The sequence below is a fragment of the Danio rerio genome, chromosome 1 (genome assembly GCF_049306965.1).
Source record: "Danio rerio strain Tuebingen ecotype United States chromosome 1, GRCz12tu, whole genome shotgun sequence".
Classification (NCBI taxonomy): domain Eukaryota; kingdom Metazoa; phylum Chordata; class Actinopteri; order Cypriniformes; family Danionidae; genus Danio; species Danio rerio.
In genome coordinates this window covers 33706881-33734095 of record NC_133176.1, presented here as the reverse complement: position 1 = coordinate 33734095, position 27215 = coordinate 33706881, and the positions used below count along the sequence as shown (strand labels likewise).

The 27215-nt window shown below is 37.2% G+C and overlaps 1 protein-coding gene across 2 annotated transcripts in view; it reads right to left on the bottom strand.

Annotated features, from left to right (window-relative positions):
• The window catches only part of vps8 (VPS8 subunit of CORVET complex), a 233276-nt gene that overhangs the window by 162520 nt on the left and 43541 nt on the right, over positions 1-27215 (bottom strand). For both annotated transcript variants that reach the window (XM_073949180.1, NM_001080616.2), the window contains 1 exon segment: positions 25893-25939. In XM_073949180.1, the coding sequence (XP_073805281.1) occupies positions 25893-25939 (47 nt within the window).

Sequence of the window (27215 nt, the reverse complement as noted above, 5' to 3'; positions counted from 1 at the left end):
TGAAATGTTTAATTAACTCATTACCTTCAACACGGAGTTCAAAATGAGTAGAATTAACTTTCAGTAATTTTTTTTGTGCACATGGCATATGAGTAGCATAAAAGTAATGGAAATAGTGGATTTCTATTTGACTTTAACCCATTATAATGAAACAAAGTATAACAGTGTCATAATAAATAAATTGATTATTAAAAGTTAAATTATGTGTATAAGAAACAAAGTATAACAGTGTCATAATAAATAAAATGATTATTAAAAGTTAAATTATGTGTATGTTTGTAACTATTTATGTGATGTGGGTAAATGGTGTGTTTTAATCTGACAACCACTGCAAGTATTTCAAACCTGTCAGAAGCACTGTTAGTCTGTTATATAAATTAATTAAAAACATTAGTTTATAGTAAAATTTAGACATTTATTTTATGCTTTCTGGCAAACACAGCTGCTGTTTTTAACCACAAATTTTACAAAATTATCTTTTCAGTATACTATACAACATATAAAAGCCACTTAACATTCAGCAGTAACACTGATTTAAAGGGTTCTGAATGTGTTGAAAAGGCAATTGCCCATGTTTCCTAATCAATTAATCTTAATTAGTTATTGAACTGGAGCCAATAAATCATTGAACTGAACTGAGCTGAATAATTACACTGTTGTCTTGTTAGCTGCTTTAATACCAAAATCAATTTTGCATAAAACACTATAAAAATTAAAGTGACTTGATTTGACTACAGATGGAAAAAACACTTGACTACAGTGACATAAATAACAGAAATTGCATTTTGTCCTGTTTTTTATTACAAATCAATAATAAGTACTACTGTTCGAGAGTAATAAACAAAAAAAAACTGCTTTTTGCTCTCTACTTAACATTCGATCAAGCTATTTTTCTGTCAACCTGTGAAAAACAGGGTGGCTTTAATAATAGCACCATGAACATCAAAGCCATTCAATATTGATATTCATCTCATTCTGTTCCTCACCTCATTTCCTTCACAGAGAAAAGACAAAGAGCCCAACAGAGTGAATGTCAAATAATGTGTGTCAAATAAAAAAGGAAGAATAGGGAGAACAGAGAGCCAAGAAGAGTAAAAGGACTAGAAAAAAATGCTGGAGTGCATGATTTCACTGCATAGTTCATGAACAAGAATTTGGCACCAGAAAGGATCTTGATCCACTAAACAGTGGGAGATTGATGACTCAATTAACGTCGGCATGATTATGAGGTTGGGCTTAAAAATGCAGCTGTGAATTATACCATGACCCAAGACTTAGCAGTGATATGGTATATATTGTTAGCACACTCCCAAAAAAACAGGTATATACTGCAAGCCATTGCCAGGACTTTTAGTATACCTATAGTATGTGTACTGGGTACATATTGTAAAGGAGCATATTAGCACCTAGAAATGTTATTAGGTATACTGTTGAACAATTTAGTTAATAATAGTTATCTATAAGCTATCACTATGGACCCTTTGTGTATAAATGTGTAACTTTTCAAAAGGTACAGCCCCAGTGACGGCTTAAAAACCTTTAAAGATAATAATTTTTTCGTTCGTGGCATATTGCAATATGGAAATCAGTAAACATGGCTAATTTACATGCAGTGCACAATATGTGAGAGTGAACGAGATGCTGCACAGGAGAACTTAGTACACTAAAGAAACATGACAATTATTCATATATGCAACCAAATTTCATGCTAGAATGAATGAAAAATGAAAACTGCTCGCCTGTGATTGAGTTAGAGGCTTAAAAAAAGTTTATTGCAGATATAATTTCACTTTACCAAGTCATTGACAACGTTAACGTGTTGTGAAACTACAGGGGTTGGAAAACTGAAATACATACAGCCTCAAGTACAAAGACTTGCGTTGAATAAATACTAAAACATTGCGTACGGACAAAGCTGTAAATGTGCATGTGCAGTAAAAAAATCTGATGAAACACCGCATACGCGGAATCCCACGCATTTTCTCTTTAAACATCCAAATTAATGTGAAATTGAGTGCACGTGCATGAGCACAAAACCCCTCCCTGTCTCCTCCCCCTAATAAATATGGTAATGACTCTACTCTGGCAAAACCAAATGTAAAAAGCAATGGCAAACGCAAGCAAGAAGAGAAACTTCACAGAATATAAATTGGAGGTGCTGCTATCAGAGGAAGACCAGAGAAAAACTGTGTTATTTGTAAGTTTGTCCACCAAAATTAAAAAAATAATTAAAATTAAAATAAAAATAGAGTGGAAGAGTTTAGCTGATGTGGTTAAGGCAGTGGGGTCTGAACATCGCACTGTGAACGAATTTAAAAAAAAAATGGTCCAATGTAAAGGTGCAGGTAATGAGAAGAACAGAGGCGCACCATCAAAGTGTGGACCAAAGAGGCGGGGGAACAGTGGATGCTGAACTAATACCTTATCAAGTTTTCCTCTATTTTCAATCACAGTTACATTTCTGCTTGTGTTAGTTATATTTTTGTCTAAATGTTTTTTTATTTGATTAGTATGGTGCACCTTTTGGATGTTTAAAAAATGTTTTTAAAATAAAATGTATTCTTTACATCGAACTTCTGTTCTCTGTGTCTTTAAGTGTTTGAAACTGGAAATATCTCATCATATAACATACAGCAAAAAAATGTTATGGTTTATTAGATTCAAAATGTAATATGTAAGTCTATTTTAGTATTTTGGTTATTGTTAATAAATAGTGCACCAATATAAATCATATCAAAAAGCATGAAAGGAAGAGGGAAAACAAGACACAAATTGTGAGTTTGCATATAAGCAGACACTGAGCAGTGTACTGAGCGCACAAGAAAATTTGTGCGTGAGCAGTGCATATTTGAGAGAGAGTGAGAAAATTTGCACGCAAGCAGCGTACATTTGAGAGCTCACAAGCAGTTTTGTCCACAAACAGAGGAAATCGGTGCACAAGCATTATATTGAGAAAGCTATGTTCATCATGCTCACTTTGTGCATGACAGTTTTGTGCTGTGAACCTGAATTTAAAGTGAATAGAATGATGGCAACAAAAAGAAAAGAAAAAAATCTGCATCTTGTCATGGAATTGGAGTTTACACATAGGCCTGTTGTGTCTAATATGGATATAGTCAAGCCATTCACAGATATTGCCAGATAATAACTTTACCTCTACCATACTTTTAACAGACTTAGATCATATGTGATTCTGGCTCTTATCCTTTCTTGCACTGTTTTGAGCCTTCACGTTGCCAATTATATATTATATTGTTAGTGGCCTGGATAAGTCCCAGTCATTCTGCTACATCATACCGCTTTCTACTGGATGTAAAATGCTCTGCAGTACATTTTGTCGTTTAATAATGTTAAGTTCTGCTTTACAATGTCATCCACCATGTTAGATGAATTGGTCACATGACTAAAATGCTTCATCAATGAGTCCACACTGCAAAACTAAAATAGCTTTTATAAATGTAAACACTTTGAACAGCATTTATAAAAATTAAAAAAATACAGTTTGGTTCCTAAAAAGCAGCATCTATTTTTTAAGAAGTAAAAATTACAACATAACAAGTGACAAAATTTTTAAAAGTTTAACCGACAATAAAATAAAAATATGTGATAGAAAAAATCTCAAACAATTAACAAAATAATTAGTAATTAAAATACAATTTTCTTGACAAAGTTTTAAAGCTTAACAAAACCAATTTGACTTATATTAAAGTTAGACATTTTCATGTGACTTTTAAAGATTTATTAAATGTATTTATTTATAAAATTACATTTATTAATTTTTAATAAAATAATAATTTAAATGATCATTCAAAAACTTCTTGATTTGTTTCCAGATTAACAAAAACATGGTAGCGCTGTACTAAAAGAGATGCACCTAATAAAACAGTTCTTTGCTGAAGAAACTCTGGTGGCAGAATCACACAGTTTGATCCAGTTTGACAGAACACATTTCCCTGAAGGGTGCAGATCTTTGAGAAAACCAAAATACATACACGCATCAATGTCAACACACAATGGCACACATTCACACAATTATGTTGAGAGACTCTGGCATTCTGAGAAGAGCAGGGCTCTTTAAACACGACAACATCACTGAATGCATTTACTCACTGTAATGGCTGGCACAAAGTGTCACAGCTGTCAGTGTGTCTCGCGTCTACAGACAGCATCATTAATCTCATCTCTACCTCACATATGAGTCAACAGCTTAGATGAGGACAAAAGCAGAATCCATCAAACATGCACATAATCAATGTAGACGTTTCCTTGCATAACCTTACCCTATATCTATGTGGCAGTTACCATAATGTCCACTATTTTAAAAATTAGCAAAAATAAAACTTCTATTAAAAAAAAAACATGCCAGGTTCTCAAAAATATTTACTCAGAGTTTAAAAAAATTAAAAACTATTTGTTTATTTGCAACCCAAAATCAGAAAAAAAGGGGACAGTAGGGAAAACGCAAGTAAAAAAAAATAGAAAATAGTGATTTCTAAATATAGTTTGACTTGTATTTCATTGCAGACAATACAAAAAACATTACTTGATGTGTTCCTCATGGTTTTATTGATTAATTTCAAAATAATCATAAATTCCCATTTTGGTTCTTGCAACACATTTCATTCCATTGCCATTCAAGACACCAGGTGAAGAAGGGTTTCAGGTGTAATTTTGGTCCCATTGTTTCTGCAAACAAGTCTTTATGTGGGCAAGAGTACGGGGTCTTCGTTGATGCATTTTGCACTTCAAAATAAAGACAGGTTAGGACTGCATTGGTCCATTGCCAGGACTTTGTAATGTGTGCAGAATGTGATTTTGCTTGATGAAATATGCATCTGCGTCCTTGGAAAAGATGTCGTCTTGATAGCAGCATATTGTGCTCCAAAAACTCTATGTACTTTTTAGCATTAATGGTGCCATCACAGAAGTGTAAGTTACCACTGACACAATCCGGCTTACAGTGTCCATTTCATATTTTTTGCCTCTGGCCATGCCCTTTAGCTGCACAGTGTGTGTGCTCGGTAAAATTATGTTTGTGATCTCACAGGCCCGGAAGTATTTATTTTTCTGTAGTCTCCAAAATTTGTTGATTGTAGGCTTTGCTAAGCAAACTCTGTAGAAACCAAAGTCTCCCTTTGCATTGAACTTCGAGCGTCTTACATTCACAGATGCTGTTTATGTTCACAAAGCTACATTACACATCAATTAAAGTTTAAAAGATGATAACGTAGTGGACCACCTTTTTAAGAAACTTTTAAAGAACAACTGAACACTAAAGTCAGCTTTAGTGTTGATGTCTTAGTAGTTATACTACTAAGACATCAAATTTTATCAGTAACAGTTGCTACATAAAATACCATAATGCAGGGCTATTCAATTGGTGGCCCGCGGACCGAATCCGGCCCCCGAGGCACTTTGTTCCGGCCCTCCAAACAGTGACCAAGATATCAAAAATAAATTTAGTTCAGCCGAAAAACAGCCGCTTCAATCCAGACTCAGCACAGCAATTCACAGAACTCTATACATGTGGGTATACCTGAAAGTCAGATGACATCTTATCTCGTCTCTTCTTTCTCACTCATCTAAATACATAATGTTCCTGTGATTTTACTAAATAAAATGCAACCAAATAAGCCATAGTGTTAATATACAACACTTTTTTAAAACGTAAGTAAGTGAAGATTTGGTTTAAAAATGGCAGCTGTGTTTGGCTAAAACTTACCTTTAAAAATAAGGAAAAAACATCTAAATTTACACTGTACCAAAGAATTTTGTTTATTGCTACAATGTTAATACATTGTACCTTGGCATTACTGTACAGACACAGGCACAATATTATTCAAAATATCTTAAAAGTTATAAAGAAGAAATAAAGTACTGAGGGTAATTAAATAACACACACACATGCACTTATATTTTCCTGACAGACAGCTGCATTTGCTTAAATATGAACTGGCATGGCAATTCTGGTCATACAATATAATAACACCAAATGATAGGAGCATATGATAATAAAAAGAGGGGAAAGGCAGAAAGGAGTGGAGGTTGAAAGTGTGAGGCAGGTCTGATAAAGGCAGCTGCTGACCTTTACTGCCACTGATAATACAACAAGCAACAAAATTACACAGGCTGAGAAAATGGCTTGAGGCAAGGACAGAAAATAATGCTCTGATAATATAAGAGGAAAAAACAAGCAGCATTTTGTCTTCAGCTTGCCTGACATTTTCACAAAAGATGATGGACTGAGGGAACAAAACAACACAAAAGATGCACCTTAATTTTTGCCTGATTATATGGCTTTATTGTTTAATTAATTTCCTTGTTCTTCACATATTGAAACATAATGTCATTGGCTCTTTGTGGTATTGTGTTGTTCACTGTACATTGTAAAAAAATTGTTTTGGGTCCCAAAAAAATGCTGGGTCCCAACACAATCAATTTGTGTCAGGAAAACATGAAGGAATTAAGTAAACTTATTAGTTAACAATAAAGTTATCCCAAAACAAACGCAAGAATTGTGTTGTTTCAGCTTATTTTTAAATAAGTAGCTATTAAAAACAGTTATTTTGAGTGTATAATATAGCCTAGAATCCGGTTGCTGATCAGGATAAAACGTGGTTTGGGCATATCTAGTGAGCAATGTGGAGTGGAGTGACTTGATTTTGCTCTAAAGTGAGTACACTACAGAGTGTAACAGTTGCTTTTTTACACCAAACAAGTACTGCACATGCACATTAAAAACGCTGCAGTGCATTAAAAAAAAATCTGTTCTAAGTTTAAAAAAGGGATTCAAGACGCTGCAAGAAAAATATTTACAATAATTTATTAGGAAACAAAAAGCACACTAGGTGCCCTTTCTTACAGCAGACTCAATAAGTCTTGTGTTTGGCGCGATTTCTTGCTTTTTTCAGACAACTGCAACTCTAATTTACACATTTTGCGCCACATTATTTAAATAGCAAATCCATTTGTTTTACTCTGTGGACTCATGGGTGTGCTGGTCTATAAAGGAGGTGTGTTAAGGTGCATTGTTGACACATTGCTATTCCGAGAAACTGACATAGACTGCACCGTTGACCAAGTAAAAGCAGGTCTAAAGTCCATAACTAATGCGTTATGCACCTATGCAGGTCCAAACGCATACACGTATACACACATGTGTATATTGCTTTATTTTCACAATATTCTGTCGTAATCTCCATTTTCATTACATTGTTTGGTTTGTGTTTATTGGTTAACTTCCCAATAATTGTTAATGTTTAAGTAATATGAATTGTTCACATATCTTTTGCCTTTTAGAACGGGTGTGCCGGTCTATAAAGGATGTGTGTTTAGGCGCATTGTTGACTACTAAAAAGAAATTACGAAATAAATAAATAGAAACTGAAACGGACTACACAGTTTACCAAATAAAAGCTGGTCTAAAGTCCATAACTAATGCGTTATGCACCTATGCAGGTCCAAACAAGTACACATTACGTATTACATGCAGTGTGTACTGTATAGCAACACACAAAAATCTTTACATATGAAGAAAAAAATTAAAATGTTACAAAATTACTTTCTACATAATTATAAAAAACACTATCTCCATGCCTTTTTCATGTCAGTTGGCTTTTTTCAGTTTATTCATGACAATTAGCATTTTATTTTAAGGTTATTATTATTATTATTATTATCAGTATTAATTATTAAATGCATTTATATTTGTTTTAATAAAAACTATTTTAGATTTGTCCACCTGTCAAGTTTTAGAGACGTATACATCATCATATGTGGCATAAGAATAGGAAGCGTGTTTGGATATGACGTTTTTTTATTTTATTTTATTTTTTTACCATGCTTCGTTATTATTGTTCTTTTATTCATTTGCTAAAAATTAGAATTGGATTTAGAAATAGTTTTAAAACAAACCTTTGTGCTCAAAAAAAAATTTAAATATGTAGGCTAACGGATGTCTTCAGTGGAGTGAAGTAAAAGTAAAGTAAAGAGAAAGTAAAGAGGTTGAATGGAGGTTTATTCTTTATCCTCGCTGCAAATGGTCTGTTAAACCTTTTTGTCGCTAGTGAAGTGTTCAGTTCTTCTACTTACAAAGTCCACCATGTAAATAGCAATTGTGCCATGGCGTAACGCAATGGACTCTTAAAGGGAATGGGAGATGATACTCTGATTGTTTTAATGCACATTATGCTCAAAACACACTCATAACTCAGTAAGAGAATAAGCACAACCCTGTCAGACCATGTGCCACAGTGCAAACCATATTTTTCTGTTCTTAAAATAGTAAAGTGGATTTTGACTCACCCTTAATGCTTTTGCGCCATGTGCTTTAGACTTTGCATCTAGAACGTTAAAAAAGAGCCCTAGGTTTTTTTAATATTCTGCATTTAGTAATATTTGTTCAATTACATCAAATTAATCTAAAATTTCTAAATGACAGTAGAATTGTTTTTCATTTGAGACAAATACACCACATAAAAATTGTAGACGATTTTCAACTCAAAATATGTAAATAGCTTACAATAAAAAAAATTAAAAAAAAACTTAGGTTCATCCTTTTGGGGTAATGTGTGATTGTGTGCATATGTAGCATATGAATTATTTTTCTTAGTATAATTAAGAGATAGAATGTTGAACATCTCAGTTTTATTTTTATTCCCTTTTTTGTTGGAGTTCCTTTTAAAAATTGCTTTGTATTGTTCATTTCTTTGGTTTGACTAACACTCATTATTTTTTAAACATGTTTTTCTTTCATTATTGTTAATTTGCCTTATTATTGATCTGTCTGTTCTCCCTTAAATGATACAGTCTCATCCCAAGTGTGTGTGCATGTGAGTGTGTGTAATAAACAACATGTCTCAAATACTGGAGATGTAGACTTCATGTGGGAAAACTGCTGTTTCTGCACTCCAATAACATACTTTGGTGCAAGGCTTTAGGACACTGGTCCTGGATCAGAGGGGAGACGAGGTTATCTGCTGACACTGACTAACACTGACTCACGGCTAGAAGACAGAACAGATGGAGATGATAATCAGCATGAGAGAGAGAGAGATAGAGAGAAAGAGAGATGTGCAGGCCGTAATGAGCTGTCTGAGAGTTTGGCCCAAGGATATTGTAAATTTACTTTATCTTTGTGTGTTTATGTATGCACGTGCTCATGCATGAATTATGCCAAGTCTCCATGAACCACAGGCAACGAAAACACCATGACAATAAGATTGGAGGAGCAGAATAATATGCTCAAATGATATGCCATTTCCAAAGATGCTACGAATTTTGTGATGTTTGTGTGATTTTGTGCTGTATATGAATATACGAAGATGAATATATTATTAGTAAACAGTGGATTTGCATTAAAACTGGAAAAATGTTTAATTCACAATTAGATTGGGCTATTTATCCATGCATTATTGGCTTTTAAAATAACATACAAGCATAACTTACCAATAAAAGCAAACTGTTTGAGTTTCATGTTTATCTGAATGTAGAATAGGGTACTTTGAAAAACTACATACAATATAAGGATATACTAAACTACTTTCAAAAGTCAACAAGGTAAGAATCAGTATAGGCGATACATTACATTTTTTTTTTTTTTACTGTAAAATACTTTACCACTGTTTGAAAAATTTACTTTTGAAAGTAATGCATTACAATATTGAGTTGTCCCCAAAATAGTAACTAGTAGCGTTACTTAGCTAATTTTTTTATAGCAAGTAATGCGTTACGTTACTTTTGAGTTACTCTTGCATTACTTGTTATTACCTGGCTGAGGCTTTGTACGTGAAAAAAACGGAATGCTTCACTAGTGAGAAAAAAGTTAAACAGACCATTTGCAGGACGAGGATACATTTACTCTCTCTTTCTCTTTACTTTTACTCTTTACTCCTTTGCCTTCATGGATAAGGAAACGATGTTGTCCACATTCCACTTAAGACATGCGCCTCAACACACCTCTATTTTAGACCAGCATGCCCAAGATTCTAAAAAGTGGTGCAAATGGATTTGCTATTTAATCCATGTGCAACAATGTGCAAAGCATGAAAATTAGGGTTGCGCTGGTATGAAAATAGCACCAAATCGCACCAAACACGTCTTTGCGCTGGGAGTATGATAGGGTTTATAGTGACTCATTTTAATTCAGCAATTTATTTTTTAAAAGTGAATTAAACTAAAAAGTGACTTGTATTAGGTTTTTTTAATATATATATATATATATATATATATATATATATATATATATATATATATATATATATATATATATATATATATATATATATATATTACTTATATTTTAAAAGCAATGCATTACTTTACTTGTTACTTTAAAAAGTAATATTATTACATTAACTCGCATTAATTGTAACGGGTTACCCTCAACACTGTACTTTACACTGTATGCTAGTTTGTAAATCAAACTTTATAATATGTCTCTGAGAAAAAGAGGCTTGAATTTGTATAGCCATAAACATGCAATTCTGATAATTGCAGTAAATAATAGATTAAATATTGAGGTTTATAAACAGCACCAAAATTTACATTTGTAACATGATAAATATTGAAATTAACACTTTAGAATTTTGTCAACACTACAGAACTGAAGAATGGTTATTTTTTTTAAGGCTCAATGTGTGTCAAGATAACTAGCTAACTTTAGAAACATTTAATCGCTGATACACAATTAAATCATTTGAACTTTAGACACAGATGCTATTGATCTATGAATTATGTGTCAGGCAGGTGAGCAGTTGTGAAGTGTGAGGAAGATAACAGCAATGATTTGTAATGAGGAAGATAACAATAAGATGATTATTTTTTGGAGAATGAAGATTTATTCCTGGATGAAGCTGGGGAGGAATTAAGGGGAAAATATATTTAAATGTAGTTAAAGGGCACCTAGGTTACCACTTTTTTCAGATTTAATATAAGTCTTTTGCATCTCTAGAATGTGTATATAAAGTTTTAGCTCAAAACACCCATCAGATTTTTCATTGTACCTTTTACAAGAACCTGTTTTATACACATTTCCACCAGGGTGTGATTTTGTCATACTGCGCCTTTAAGACGACTCTTCCCCGCCTACTGTTTCTATGTGCCTTCCCGCGTGCTTTAATCTCCTCCCTTGGCTGCGTCAGACAACAGACAGACTTAAAGGAAGAAGGTCTCACGTAGAATTTGTGAGAAATACTACAGTAAGAGCTTTACTAATCAGTATTTGTTGTGACATTGCATTGATGAGTCACATGCAATATCGTTACAAAGTTCGCGCACGCGCACGCGCACACGCATGCACACACACACACACACACACACGCACACACGCACACACGCACACACACGCACGCACGCACGCACGCACGCGCGCGCACACACACACACACACGCACACACACACAGACAGGCAGGCAGGCAGACAGACAGAGCGCGCTTAGCTTTGCACTGTTTTTGCATTCAAATGTGACAGGATACAGGCTAACCTCCACTGCTGTGTGGATATCTGTTACGTTATTTTACAAAATAAACCTGATTTAACATCCACAAACCAGGATTGAAGCGTCTTCTTTTATACAGTAATTGTTCTGACACGCGGCTGTGCTGATGAAGTAAAGCTGAAGTAAATCGCTGTACTTCATTACACACGTGCACTGTTTTAAAACACTTTAAGCATGTTAAACTTACTCATAATCACATTTGATGATGATTGCAGATCCTAGCGAACAGAACAGAGCTTTTATTCCCGGTTGCTTTGCATATGTCTGGTCTTGTTGACATATACACGTGACTACCAGGACATGTTAATGTGCGCAGCTGTAAATCAATTTGGTGGGCGGGGGGACCGCACTCCTACGTAAAGTTGCGGTCAGTCTGAAAACCGCTCCAATTGGTCCACCGTTTTTATGTTGTTAAATTGAAAAAAAAGGACAGGGTGTGTTTATATCACCCCAATATAATGGTCTATACACTATATATACACATATGTTTGTCCAAATAGCTTGAAAAGTAGATTTTTCATCATAGGTGCACTTTAATGTAATCTACAGTATGTACGCAGACAATAATGCTAAAACATGAAAAATGGTACTATAGTTGTCACCGACTCGGTCCCAGTCATTCCCCTCGCTGGCCAGCAGAGGCCGCCATCCCCGGATTTCTAAGCATTACATCATCCACCTAGACTGATTGTGCACACACCTGAACTGAATCCAGTTAACGACCCACGCTCCCTATATAAGCCACACTCAAACTCCAGTTCATTGCGAAGTCTTGTTTAGCCCCGGCCAGCATTACTGAGCGTTCTTGCCTTCTGCCTGCCCACGACCCTTGCTTGATACTCGGACTCTGAACCACGCTGCCTGCCCTCGACCCAAGCCTGCCTAAAGGATTCTGAACCACGCCGCCTGCCACTGATCTATGCCTGGCAAATCACTCTGTGTCTGTCAGCCGCTAGCCCCACGACCATTATTGATTACAGTAGATGTGTGTTCGCACTTTAGTGCGTATTGGATGTTTGTGTTTGACTGTGACTAATAAATATTGCATAATAGATCCCTCCGTGTCAGTCTCCTCGTTACAGAAGACGTCGCCCAGCATGGATCCCGCAGCCATACAGGTCTTGTCCCACGAAGTCGCAGCTCAAGCTCAGGTACTAACAACACATCAGCAGCAGTTGTCACATCTAACCCAGCTGACCGATGAATTAGTTAAGTCATTGCAAGACCTACGAGTTGCTTCCACAGTACAACTCACCGCCAATTACTCTCCAAGTCAACATCCTGTTACACCGTTCCAGACTTTTTCCGGAGTTCGTTTGGCATTTCCCGACAAGTTCTCAGGTAACCCAGCTAAATGCAAAGGCTTTTTACTACAGTGTAAACTGTTTATCGCTCAACAGCCCCATCTGTTTACTGATAAAAAGAGTAAAATTGCCTTTGTGTGCTCCCTGCTCACGGGAAAAGCTTTAGATTGGGCTACTGCGCTCTGGCCAGACAATACCCCAATTTTTCCCTCATTTAAGGACTTTCTCAAACGTTTTTGCACTGTTTTCGACCATCCTGAAGAAAGTCGTAACGTTGGTGAGGAGCTTTTGTGTGTCCAGCAGAGAAATCAACCTGCAGCCGAATTTGCTCTACATTTCCGCACGCTAGCTGCGCAGACTGGCTGGGCTGACGGTCCTCTAAAGACACTCTACAGAAAAGCTCTGAACCCAGAACTGCAGACTGAGATGGCCTGCCATGATGAGGGAAAAATCACTGGATCAGTTCATCGAACTTTCAATCAGGTTGGATAATTTACTTCGAGCTAGAAGACCCCTACATTTTTTTTTTCCTTGTCCTGCAACCCCTGAAGACCCCCAGCTCCAAGTTCCCCTGAACCCATGCAACTGGGAAGAACCCGATTAACCCCTGAGGAACGTGAAAGAAGACTGTACAATCATTTATGCCTGTATTGTGGTCTTTTGGGTCATACCAAGTTCCGGTGTCCCAATAAACCTCCACCTAAGACAGTATAGGTGAGTGCAACCAATTTACCCTAAACCTCCAATAACCATCTGAGTTTACCCGTCTGTCTGAACTATGGTGACGTAAAGATTCAGACTCGAGCTTTGGTTGATTCAGGAGCTGCTGGCAATTTTATTGACCACACGTTTGCCAGAAACCACTCCATCCCTCTTACCACCTGTGACTCTTCCCTACCCATCACAGCTATAGACGGACGCACCCTGGGGGAAGGAAACATTAAATTCCGTACTCTACCACTCTCTGTTCAAACAGCCTCTCTCCATGAAGAAAAACTCTCCTTCCTAGTAATTGACTCTCCTCAGCATATCATTGTCTTCGGATTGCCCTGGCTGCAGGCCCATGACCCCCAGATCTCCAGGAAGACTGGTGGGATTATCAAATGGAGTAAGAACTGCATTAACCAATGTCTTCAATCTGTCACCTCTGTCCAGCTCAATACCAGAATCACCTGTCCTGAAAACCCTGAGTCAAGTCAGATCCCCGAAGCTTACCAAGATCTCAATGAAACCTTTAACAGACAGAAAGCCACTAAACTCCCGCCCGATCGTGAGTATGATCATGCTATGGAGTCACTACCAGGCATACCGCCCCCTCGTGGAAGGATCTTTCCACTCTCTCAGCCTGAGACCAAAGCCATGAACTTGCGTCACGGAGGAGTTGGAGAAGGGCTTTGTTCAACCATCCGCATCACCTGCTCCAGCTAGCTTAACCGTTCCCCCCACAGCCATGCCGTTTGTCGTTGAGAGTGATGCCTCTGACACGGGCATCGGTGCTAAACGTTCCCAGAGATCCCCGGCAACTAACAAACTCCACCCCTATACCTTTCATTCTCTCAAACTTAACCCAGCCAAGAGAAACTATGATGTTGAGCAAATTCGTAAGGAACCCCTGGAAGCACCTCGTCGTCCTGGTCCCATGTACTTCCCCGGACAGTGGGTGTGGCTATCAACCCGAGACATTCGCCTGAAACTTCCTTGCAAGAAATTCAGCCCCAGGTACGTGGGTCCTTTTCAAATTGAGAAACAGATTACTCCTGTATCCTTCCGACTGACACTACCTAACCACTACCGTATCTCTCCCACATTCCATGTCTCCCTGCTTAAGCCTGCTGTTGGTCCAGCCGAGGTGGATAGGGAGGTGGCAGCCGGTGAAAAGGGTCCCCCACCTATCATGATCGACGGAGAAGAGGCTTACCGGATCCATGAGATCCTGAGATCCAGACGCCGGGGCAGACAACTACGGTACCTCGTCGACTGGGAGGGGTACGGCCCGGAGGAAAGATCTTGGATCAACCGTAAGGACATTCTCGACCCAACTCTGTTGAATGAGTATTACTTGCAGCATCCGGAAATGCCGGCCCCTCGCCCCCGTGGAAGACCCCGGCGTCGCAATTATTTTCACTTCAGGAGCCGTTCGTTGGAGGGGGGCTCTGTCACCGACTCTGTCCCAGTCATTCCCGGATTTCTAAGCATTACATCATCAACCTAGACTGATTGTGCACACACCTGAACTGAATCCAGTTAACGACCCACGCTCCCTATATAAGCCACACTCAAACTCCAGTTCATTGCGAAGTCTTGTTTAGCCCCGGCCAGCATTACTGAGCGTTCTTTCCTGCCTGATTTTCTGTGAATAACCCCGGACTGTTTCTGACTCTGAGTTGCCTTCTGCCTGCCCACGACCCTTGCTTGATACACGGACTCTGAACCACGCTGCCTGCCCTCGACCCAAGCCTGCTTAAAGGATTCTGAACCACGCCGCCTGCCACTGATCTATGCCTGGTAAATCACTCTGTGTCTGTCAGCCGCCAGCCCCACGACCATTATTGATAACTGTGGATGTGTGTTCGCACTTTAGTGCGTATTGGATGTTTGTGTTTGACTGTGACTAATAAATACTGCATAATGGATCCCTCCGTGTCAATCTCCTCATTACAATAGTAATTTAGAGTTACTAAAAATTGTAGTGTTTTTAAACCATATTAAAAGTGTAGCTATTTTAGGCCAGCAGCATAGCCAATATATTTAGTTATTTTAGCCTACAACTTTTAATAAATGCAACAGTATTCTCATGAACTGTCATTTCATAATTATAATTATTAACTACAATTCTAACATTTGGTTTTACAAATATGTTAAACCACTCCAATAGTTTCATTGTTTTTTTTAAGCTTTTAGGAACTTAACATCTTACAAATTAGACGTTTTCCAATCTTAATGTGTCATATATCACTTAAAATGAGAGAAATTAAAGAATCCTTTCTTTGAATTGGATTTTTTCAAAAATATGTTTTTTTTCTAAATCTGAAATTTTACTTGATATTAAACTGTCAATGTTAAAGATATCAAGGTTCTATTTTCACAAAATATTCTTTAAATATTTAAAACTATTTTATGTAGAAAACAGTGATTCATATAAAAATGGCTTTAGCAGGGTTTTCATGAAGTGAGTCACATACGAGAACTGATCCAGTCTCTTCACCTGTGTGTATTACTCTGTTCATAGCGAGTGTCAAACAGAGGACTTAACTTGCTCTAGTTTAACAAATACTGGTGCTGTTGAACCACATAATGTATTTTTTGGACCCTTTTAGTACAGTATAATACAGTTGTTTTGACTGCAGATTTGTGGTTTATTTATAAGAATAGTGCCTATTTTAAAAATGTGCTTCAATGATTTTAAAGATATAACTTGTATATAACATGTCAGTGGCTATTCAGCTTATTAGTGCCCACTTTCTGGAGTCTAATGTATGCCTATACTAATAAACTATGGGCAATTTAGTCTATTTAATTCACCTATAGCGCATGTGTCTGGTCTGTGGGGAAAACCCAGAGGACAGGGGGGAAACCCACGCAAATGCAAGGGGAACATGCAAACTCCACCGCCGGGACTCAAACCAGCGACCTTCTTGCTGTAATGCGCCCCAGTAAAAGCCATTTATATAAATTGCAGTAGTTTTTAATAAAAGTACTTTGTATTGCAAAACACTACGTTTTTAGTGATTGACATTAAAATATTCACTGATCCGACAGTGACAAATCATTTTATAATCAGTCTGAAAGGTTTTTAGTAAAGGTGGGAATGTTGCTCTCTGCATTCACTCATTTAACAAAATACACTTGCTCTGTTTTGACAAGCCTGATCTAAAAACCTTGTCTCTCACATTTTGATATGCGAGGAAAAATTGTAAACATCGCTGCTTTTGAATGTGTGACAAAATGTGCTAATGGCATAAGTGCTAATGACAGCAAGGATTGTTTGGCTGTAAAAGGAAACAAAAAAATATAATCTGAATAATAATTACGAATAAAGCAACGTATCAAACACTATCAAACAGAAGACACCAACAGTAACGGTGCCACACTACTCCAGTGACTGTACAATGCACATCCAATCCCAAATATGACGTTAGCAAAATTTGTGACTGTGATCTATGCCATAAAAGTACTTTACCGGTTACAATTAATTAAGTTTGCAGAGATATGAAAATGTTTTGTTGATTATGGTGAAATGTGTTTGAAGGATTTATTTTTGAAGAGTGTATTCAATGTTTAAAATAAATGTATCAAATCAAATCAAAATATTAGGGGTCAAGCAGTGCACTGAAGGTAATGGCAATCTAAGGCAGCAGGCCCTGTAAAAACAATCTGAAAATGACATTTGCCACACTTTTTGAGGTAGTTCTCAACAGCACCCTGACCAACTCTTTGACCACATAAATAAACTTTATAACACCAGCACCTTTTTCATATACTAACTTTTGAATCCATACATTCATACAAATTACCAATTCTAATCTTCATGCTGATTCCTGTCAGGATTCTGCCACTTCGGTCTTGGTAATTCTTGTTTTGAGTCCAGACACTAGTCCTTTCCTCTCTTGTATGTGCTTGGCTCGAGTTTTCTCAGGTCGAGCACTCTTATTCTGTTTTTGTCTGTCTCTGATTTTTCTATGAGCACCGTTTAGGTCTGGGCATGCTCCAGATGCATACTCTCATCAGCAAGTTTGTGTTTGTTCTGTCTGCAACATGGAGTTTCATTCTCAGCATCTCAGTCTAATTGGTTTTTGTTTCAGTTGTCGCTGGAATGAAACAGGCACAATGCATGTGTGAGTGCACGGTAAGTGTTTTTATTTATCATGTACTCATGTCTTGCTTTCAGTTTTCTGTTGGTGTTGTGTTTGGCAAGTGGTTCATGTTAACATTTACATGTTGGTTATGTTTAAACATGCGGCCTGCTTTAGTGTTTTGTTTAAAGTGAACACGCAGTTAATGGGTTCTCTCATTGACTGTGTGTTCTAGCCCTGTTTTGCACATAACTTGTGTTGTTTCTTTGTGTCATGTGCTCTTATAACTATTGTCTAGTCCCACCCTCCTTGTTATCTCATTATTAGTTTATTCAGTTCAACCGTTTGTTTTGTTATTCTTTCTTTTTATAGTCTCATCTTGTGTGCTGTTCTGTGCCAGTTCATTGTCGTTTATCGGCTTGTCTTGTCTAGTCCTGTCAAGCCCTGCTCTTCCCCGCCAGCCCAGACAAGTTTTTATTTATTCGTTTTGTTATTATTTTCTGCTCTGGGTGGTTTTTGTTGCCTTTTTTTCTAATTAATAAATACCCATTTCACTTCTGCATTTGAGTCCTTGTCCTTTTCCTTTCCTGAACCGTGACAGATAACATTCCGTAGCTTTTGTTAAGAGTCTACAGTTACTGGTCGTTTTGAGCATTAAAGCCTTTCATTTTTTGCAATTCCTACTTTAAAACTTCTCTAGTTTTTGCAAAAAAATTGCTCAGTTTATCTTTGTACAGAACATAATTTTGATATTCATCTGTGTTCAAAAGTTTAACATTGTTGACCCAAAATTGGCTTTGAAGATTTATCTCATCAATACTTCAATCAGCTAAAACATAATTTGGCACACTTCATCACACACTTCACAACGATCTGAGAGGCCAAGCTGAATTTGGGAGCCCATGCCATCTACAGGTCACGTGCTCTTAAAAATGTCTGTTTTAGCTTATAACAGTTTCTGGCAGAAAACGATGATCTCTAATCTGCTCTTTATTACAATTCTCTCTCAAGCTCTTCTCTGTTTAGTTACACACAAAGACAGAAAGTGTGTCACCGCATAACACTATTACAAGAGTTATGGCTTCCTCTCACCTGCTAATCAGCAAAAACAAACAAGTACATACACAGGCAAACACACACTCTCCCTCTTTAGAATCTCATTAGCGCTTATTAGGAAATCCCTGCAGAAGAGCTAAAGGCAAATATAGGAGACAGTAACACAATCATTGACATTAATCACCGTAGAACAGGAACTCTATAAATCAAATACATAAGAGTATATTTTTTCAATATATAATAATATTTTAAGCCGATATATAAAAAAAATCTAAGAAAATCACAGATTTATGCCAAACTTCCTCCTGTCAGCAGGTGGCGCTATAACTGTGACTTAAGATTGGCATGTAGATGTCTTCCGGAGAGGAATCTTATCAACCATGTGAAGTTTCAGGCACATGGGACATTGTGTGGCTGACTTATAAGCCAAACTAATATCTGCCAGCAGGTGGCGTTATGACTGACTCAATATTGTTATGAGGATGTGTTCAGGAGCGGACTTTTATCAACCATGTGAAGTTTCAGGCAGATCAGAGATTGTGTGGAGATTGTGTTTTAAGACAAACTACATTCTGCCAGCAGGTGGCGCTATGACTGACTCAGTATTGTTATGTAGATGTGTTCAGGAGAGGACTTTTATCAATCATGTGAAGTTTCAGGCAGATCAGACATTGTGTGGTTGAGTTATAAGAAATTCCTGTTCCATGGCGAAGCGTTGAGGTTTGTCATGCCACCACAGACACGCCCCTCTGCAAAAACTCTAGATCTTTACAATATATCATCGCTAGAGCTTTCAGATGACACCACTCTATTTTGGTGCTGATACGGGAAAGTTTGTGGGAGGAGTTTGTTACAGTGTAAAACATGTCATTTCCTGTGGCCAGCAGGTGGCGCTATAACTGTAACTGGATATCGGCACGTAAACCTGATCAGGTCAGGACTGTTATTAAATGTGTGAATTTTGAGGCAGATCGAATATTGCATGCCTGAGTTATAAAGACTTCCTGTTTTGTGGCGAATCATCAAAGTTTGCGAGGCCGCCACGGACACGCCCATCGATGAAAACTCTAAAGCTTCGCAATTTAACATCACCAAGGCTTTAAGATGACAAAACCCAATTTTGGTGTTTATCAGATAAAACCCCTAGGAGGAGTTCGTTAAAATACAACGTCTGAAAATGGCAAAAGCGCCACTTTTTTGCCACAGGAAGTTAAAAATATCCGACTTCCTGTTGGGTTTGAGATATGGCTCCAAGAGACAATTTCATATTTTTTGCCATGTTTGAGGTGTGTGCCAATTTTTGTGCATGTGCGTGATTCGTAGATCGGGGGCTCGTCCGTTTAATTTTTCTAGGTGGCGCTGTCAAGTCATTTTGCCACGCCCACTTCAATATTGTTATGTGGATGTGTTCAAGAGATGACGTTTATCAACCATGTGAAGTTTCAGGCTGATCGGACTTTGTGTGGTTGTGTTATAAGGACTTCCTGTTCCATGGCGAAGCGTTGAGGTTTGTCATACCGCCATGGACACGCCCCTCTGCGAAATTTCTAGATCTTCACAATATATCATCGCTAGAGCTTTCAGATAACACCACTCAATTTTGGTGTTGATACGATAAAATTTGTGGGAGGAGTTTGTAACTCCGTAAATCATGTCATTTCCTGTGGCCAGCAGGTGGCGCTATAACTATGTCTGGATATTGGCATGTAAACGTGTTCAGGTCAGGACGCTTATCAAGCGTGTGAATTTTGAGGCAGATCGGATAATGCATGCCTGAGTTATAACGACTTCCTCTTTTGTGGCGAATCGTCAAAGTTTGCGAGGCCGCCACGGACACGCCCATCGATGAAAACTCTAAAGCTTCGCAATTTAACATCGCCAAGGCCTTTAGATGACAAAACCCAATTTTGGTGTCGATCGGATAAAATCCCTAGGAGGAGTTCGTTAAAATACAACGCCTGGAAACGCCACTTTTTCGCCGCAGGAAGTTAAAAATATCCGACTTCCTGTTGGGTTTGAGATATGGCTCCAAGAGACTTTTTCGTATGTTTTGGCATGTTTGAGGTGTGTGCTAATTTTCGTGCATGTGCGTGATTCGTGGATCGGGGGCTCGTCCGTTTAATTTTTCTAGGTGGCGCTGTCGAGTCATTTTGCCACGCCCACTTCCGAAGCCCATAACAAACGTAAATTTTCGCCACTTCTGAGGCGTGTGCAAAGTTGCGTGAGTTTTCGGGCATGTTTAGCCCCTCAAAACCGCGATTCATTCCGCAGAAGAAGAAGAAGAAGAAGAAGAAGAAGAAGAAGAAGAAGAAGAAGAAGAAGAAGAATAATAAACGGAGCAATTCCAATAGGGCCTACGCACCGTTTCGGTGCTCGGTCCCTAATTACGCTCTACAACTTTGTGGTATAATATTGATTGTCACAAGTTGTCAGCTGAAAGAAAATAATGAAAAAGAAATTGGAGAGAGAAAAAAATAGACTAGAAAATAGAATAGAAAAACATTTCTTCCTACTACCTAAATTAAAAGTAAAACAAAAAGATGCTTAATATAATGTAACACTCACTTTATACTGCCATCCTTACTGAATGTAGTGCAACATATGTGGCTACTGAGAATACATTTCTTTATGCGTAGTGGTGCAATTTGTCACGCTCAGTCTTTTTAACAAAAAAAAACAATTTTGTGCTTTACCCAATATCCACCAGGTGGCACAAGGAACAACCGATTTTCCATAATCAAACCAGTGTGAGCAAACGGCCCCCAAATCAAACAACCTGCCCAGGGATTTCCAAAAACCATCATTAACCAATTAAGGTAACAAGTTCTAACAATATAAACATAGTTTGTTGAAATGGTGTTTCCCAAATCCATAGTTTCAACAAACATTCACAAACTGCGTCGCAAACAGAAGCATAGTTCCTGGTTGTGTATTCCCAGTTATCCTCCCCTACACCCTACTCCTTTCAAATGTTCCAACGTTTAAACTTGGAATAATTAAAAAAAAAAAAAAAAGTTAAGGCTTTAAAACCATCTCTCTTTTGTATAATTTGCTTTCCAATGTATTTTTTACAGTTCACTTTTATCGATTTTCATAGTGATAATTGCGTTCCCTTCGTAGTGCACTAAAACCATAGTATTACTTAAACAGTTTACACTATATTTCAAAACTCCTGTTTATTGTTTTTTAGAAAATAACTTAACTCTTTTTCAGATCCTATGTAAAAAGAAAATTAAAAATGACTAAGGCTGGCTTTAATTTATTAGTAATTTATAGGACTAATTTGTTATAGCTTTTGTTTGTTTTATATTGCTTTATTTGTATTTTATTATATTCGGTGTGCTTTTTCTTTTTTTATAAATATTTAATCTACATCTTTATGACAGTGTGTTAGCCAGAATTACATAAAACAACACTTTTATTTCATTCTGCTGTATTCATATGATCTCCAAATAAATAAATGAATAAGCGTAGTGTAGACATTGCTTCTGTCTTTACACACAGAGGTAGGGTTGGATTTACTTTGCAGGATGCAGGGAGCCCTACCTGGAGTGCATTGGTCAATCACTTGATAGCCCCCTCCTGCATCACCCAAGCAGTTTATTGTATTTTAAGCTGCGGGCGGAAAAAAGCGATCTCAGCTCTATACTCTATTTTACAATATATTTTACACCCGTGGTTGCCAACCTTTTATAACTCGCTATCCCCTAAACCAAATACATACGTTTCAACATCTCCCCTGACATTTTTCAATGAACCCACTATTTGTGGCAGGTTAGTAACTTGTACAGAAAAAGTCTTCACTGAGCAAACTGTCAATGATTTGAACAAATATAAAATGAACATTACATGTCCCTATGCCCAGAGAGATTGAGGATAAAAAAAGGAGACCCAATATCCTGGCACTGTAGGTGCTATAAAGTGGCGAACCGTCAGCAGATTTTTCAACTTCTTAGGCCCCACTCAATATCTGTATAAAACCAAAGACTATAAAGAATACACAAGACATGTCACTTGTATTGTTTTGAATGGGGAAAAGTGTAACGGTCAATATACCAAATGAAGCCCCGTTTTTAGTACAGGAGCCAATCAGCAATCACTACAGACTGAAGATTCTCCGAGGGAGGGACTCGGACCAGAAGTGAAATGCTGCAGATTCTGTGTGGTTCGAAGGTTTAGAAATGAAACTAAAATGACAGCTGTTGTTTAATTTCATTGTTGTTTCCTAATATTAAATTTTATTTTAAGCTTGGCAAGCAATTATGGAGTATTTGATGCTTACTTATTCATAGGGAATGCCCAAGCATAATTCCCGAGAGGTGTTGCAAGGATGGCTGTCGAGTGAAATGACTTGCCTTAAACGGACTTTAGTAAAACTGCACATATAATTGAGACCTTCTTGATTATAACTATTGTAATGTCAGAAACCACAACACCCGCACCACGCTCGACCAGACAAAACTTTTTCACTATGGGAGAAACCGGCACTTGCTGCTTCCTGAATGAATGGGTGTTAATTCGTCATTGCTTCTGCAAGTTCGATTAATTCCAAATTTAACTTTTTTTTTTCAAAATTAATGTTTTTACTATACGGCATATGTACATTTTGCAGGAGTGCCGCAAGTGGTCTTTTAAGAGCATTTTAGGCATCTTAACACCCGCCCCAGGTTATTTGATCAATATAAGTATTCTCTTATTTATCAAATCTTGGAACGGGTTCTGCTAGTGCAGATCCCTAGCTCAGACGAGCAGTCAAAACCAGCAAAAAACTAGTGTTAGAGCACTGGACCCGTTGACATGTATTCAGCAAATAAACAAAAAAGTTATATAAGCAGGTTGCTATTAAAACAAACCAATTTAAACATTATAATAGCTAAATAATATATATATAATTATGTCTAGACATTTTTACATTTATTAAAAATATTTTTTTAATTAATAACAGCTGGGGGTCGCTCCATCTTTGCATATTTACAATGTTCCATGCTGAAAAAACCTCTTTCACTGAGGACTGAGATGGCTGGTGTGAAGATGTAAGCCTGTCCTAAACCAGAGAGCAGTGGGTACAGAGGTGGTCAATAGGCCCTCTGCTCTAGGGGACTGGCCACTGACATAAAAACTGATAATAAAATTACTAATTATATAGTAGGATAGAGCCAGGAGATGAACATGATTATGACAGTCAATTACTAATATTGGTGACGCAGTGATGCAGTAGGTAGTGCTGTCGCCTCACAGCAAGAAGGTTGCTGGGTCGCTGGAGCCTCGGCTGGGTCAGTTGGCATTTCTGCGTGGAGTTTGTATGTTCTCCCTGCGCTCGCGTGGGTTTCCACCGAGTGCTTCGGTTTTCCCCACAGTCCAAAGACATGCGGTACAGGTGAATTGGGTAGACTGAATTGTCCGTAGTGTATGAGTGTGTGTGTGTGTGTGTGTGTGTGTGTGTGTGTGTGTGTGTGTGTGTGAGTAAATGAGTGTGTGTGAATGTTTACCAGAGATGGGTTGCGGCAGGAAGGGCATCCGCTGCGTAAAAACATGCTGGATAAGTTGGCGGTTCATTCCGCTATGGCAACCACGGATTGATAAAGGGACTAAGCCGAAAAGAAAATGAATGAATGAATTAATTATTAATATTATATGTATGGTGAATTAGGATGCGACGCAGTGGTGCAGAAAGTAGTGCTGTTGCCTCTAAGCAAGAAGGTCGCTGGTTCAAGCCTCAGCTGGGTCAGTTGGCGTTTTTGTGTGGAGTTTGCATGTTCTCCATGCATTCGCGTGGGTTTCCTCCGGGTGCTCCGGTTTCCCCCACAGTCCAAAGACTTGCACTACAGGTGAACTGGGTAGGCTAAATTGTTCATAATATATGAGTGTGAATGAGTATGTATGGGTGTTGCCCAAAGATGGGTTGCAGCTGGAAGGGCATCCGCTGCGCTAAACATGTGCTGGATAAGTTGGCGGTTCATTCTGCTGTGGCGACCCCGAATTAATAAAGGGACTAAGCCGAAAAGAAAATGAACAAATGAATAAATAATTAGTATGCGTATCAGTATGATACACTTCAGAAGAGATCATTTCAAGCAGTTTTAAATATCCAACAATAAGCAAATTATTTAAAAATTCATAAACTAATTTAAAAAGAAGAGGGTGAAAATAATCTAATATTCACAATTTAGCTATGAAAACATTGATGCAGCGTGGGATCCCCACAGCACTCGTCAAAGCAAGTGGAGCTGCAAGTCAGCTAGGTTTGACTTAGTAACAGTTTTTTGCATATAGACGTCTGTGACAGTAGTTTTTCACAGTGCTGACGGTTTATGTGCATCATATTCGTTGTTCTGTTAGTCTACGTAAAAGTCTTTTTGCAATATTTGCACAAAGTTTGCGTTTTGTCGGGTGAACTTCGTCGCTGTCATTTTACTCTGCCACCCCACCTCTTGCTCGCTGCTGATGTGCGGGTAAAGCGAGTTTGCACCTGTAAACACATCGCCCCCTCTGTCCAAAAACTGTATTATCATTCGTTAAACATTTCTACTAGCTTGAAACGTCACATATTTGAATCCATTTTCATAACTTTGAATATCCTTTAGAGGGGTAACTTGGGCAACCAAAATTTATGTGATAAAACTTATTTGAAACCTAAATGTAATTGTAATTAAAAGGTGAATAAATTGATAACTAATGCACAATTATATCTAATCTATAGGGTTAACATTTACAATCAACCAGTTACAGTATGTCCTTTATGTGAAATTAAAATGATATGACAATAGTAGTAGTTACTGACTGCAAGAAAAAAACATTGTATTTAAAAAAAAATGCCTTAAGCATAAACCATCTATTTTGATGCTTTATGGACAACTAAAAGCTTATATTGTGCAGGGCTTTAATAAAGTTGGTAGTCAGCAATTGTGAGACGCTTTGGATAAATGATGAGCAGAAAATAAATCTTCAAATTGCTACCAACATCAAACAATCAAATGGTGGTGTTATTGATTCATTGATATTCACTTAAACACTTGACTAATTTTCAGTGGTAATTTACGTCATGTCAAAATTGTTGTGAAATATATAAAGTCAGAACATTTAATTAATGATTATGGATCTTTTTGCAAACACCATTGCTTTCTAGAAAAAAGAAAAGTGTCAGAATCTACTGTGCAAAAATGCACAAATACTGTATGACAACCATCTAAATAAGTGCGGGTCTTGCATGTGTGTAGGAAGAAAGATGTCTATACACTCACGTCCTCTGTAGAAGAAGACAATAATCCACCATGACAGGAACCACATCCTGCAGAGGAGAGAAGAGGAAGGCAAGTAGAAGCAAGAAAAGATGGAGTGATAGAGTTTGAAGTGAAAAAAGAAAAAGGAGAGGGAATTCATGAATTCAGAATGCTCACTGTAATAAACAGTATAAATAAATATTTTTACATCAGAGATGGCAATGTAGGCTAAAAAACGAAAGAGATATCTGTATGCAGAACTTGTCAGAAGGCCCCAAAGACTTTCACAAAACTGGAACAGCTATCATTCACAAAGTGAAGTGAATTTTATATTAACTGAGTGAAGTATTATAAGTTCCACTTTACAGTCCAGAAAATTCTAATGATCACAAATTTATTCAGCTAATAGTGCTATTTTGTAAGGATTTGCTTTAATTTTGATATAGAATATTTCATTTTCAAATCAACTGTCAAACAATTAAATCAAGTCCTGATCTGAACTGCATTTTAGCCTGTCACATTACAGAACTAAATCTGCTTGAAAACACTATACATATATATTTTTCACTAAATGTTTGAACACACCTGACCCTTATTTACCAGACAAGACTGGTCTGCAATGTCTAATTGCTCTCAATGGAAAACTTACAAGCTTCCAAAGGGCTATATTAAGTGACAAAACATCCATAGCAAGGCTATTGTTTACCAGTAAATAACAAGCTTATCTGAGTGAGTCATTCTTTACAGAAATAAAAATATCAATTAAATTTTGACTTTAAACAAAATGACTTTGCACCCTTTGTATGCTGGAAATTAATCTCTAAAGCTCAATAAGTTTGAAATGTCATCTAATAAGCAATCATCAAGTACGGCTAGAAATGTTTTCTCTCAAAGATACTGAAAATATTACGTGTCAGCAACCTCACCTTTGCAAACTACATTAGCTTTTGCTAAAAATCATAAGTAAATTAAAGGATGACATTTGAATAAATTACACTTACATAAACTTTTCTGAACTTTTAAGTATTAATATTTAGACTGAGCAATTTGGCTTTTAAAGGCAGCAATTTAGCTGCAAAAAAAGTTTTTTCTATAGGATTTTTGTCTCATTTCTTGTCCAAAAAAGTAAATAGCAAAAAATAATGTCTTGTTTTCAGAAATAATGTCAAAAAATTTCGAGTTTTTCCCTGAAACAAGCTAATCTATTAATGGGATAAGCAAAATAATCGTATGCCAAAACTAAAAGTCAAGATTAATTTGCTTACCCCATTGGCTGATTGTTTTGCTCGTTGTAAGGTTTTTGGAAAATTATTTCTGAAAAAAGTCAATGTTTTTTGCTTGTCT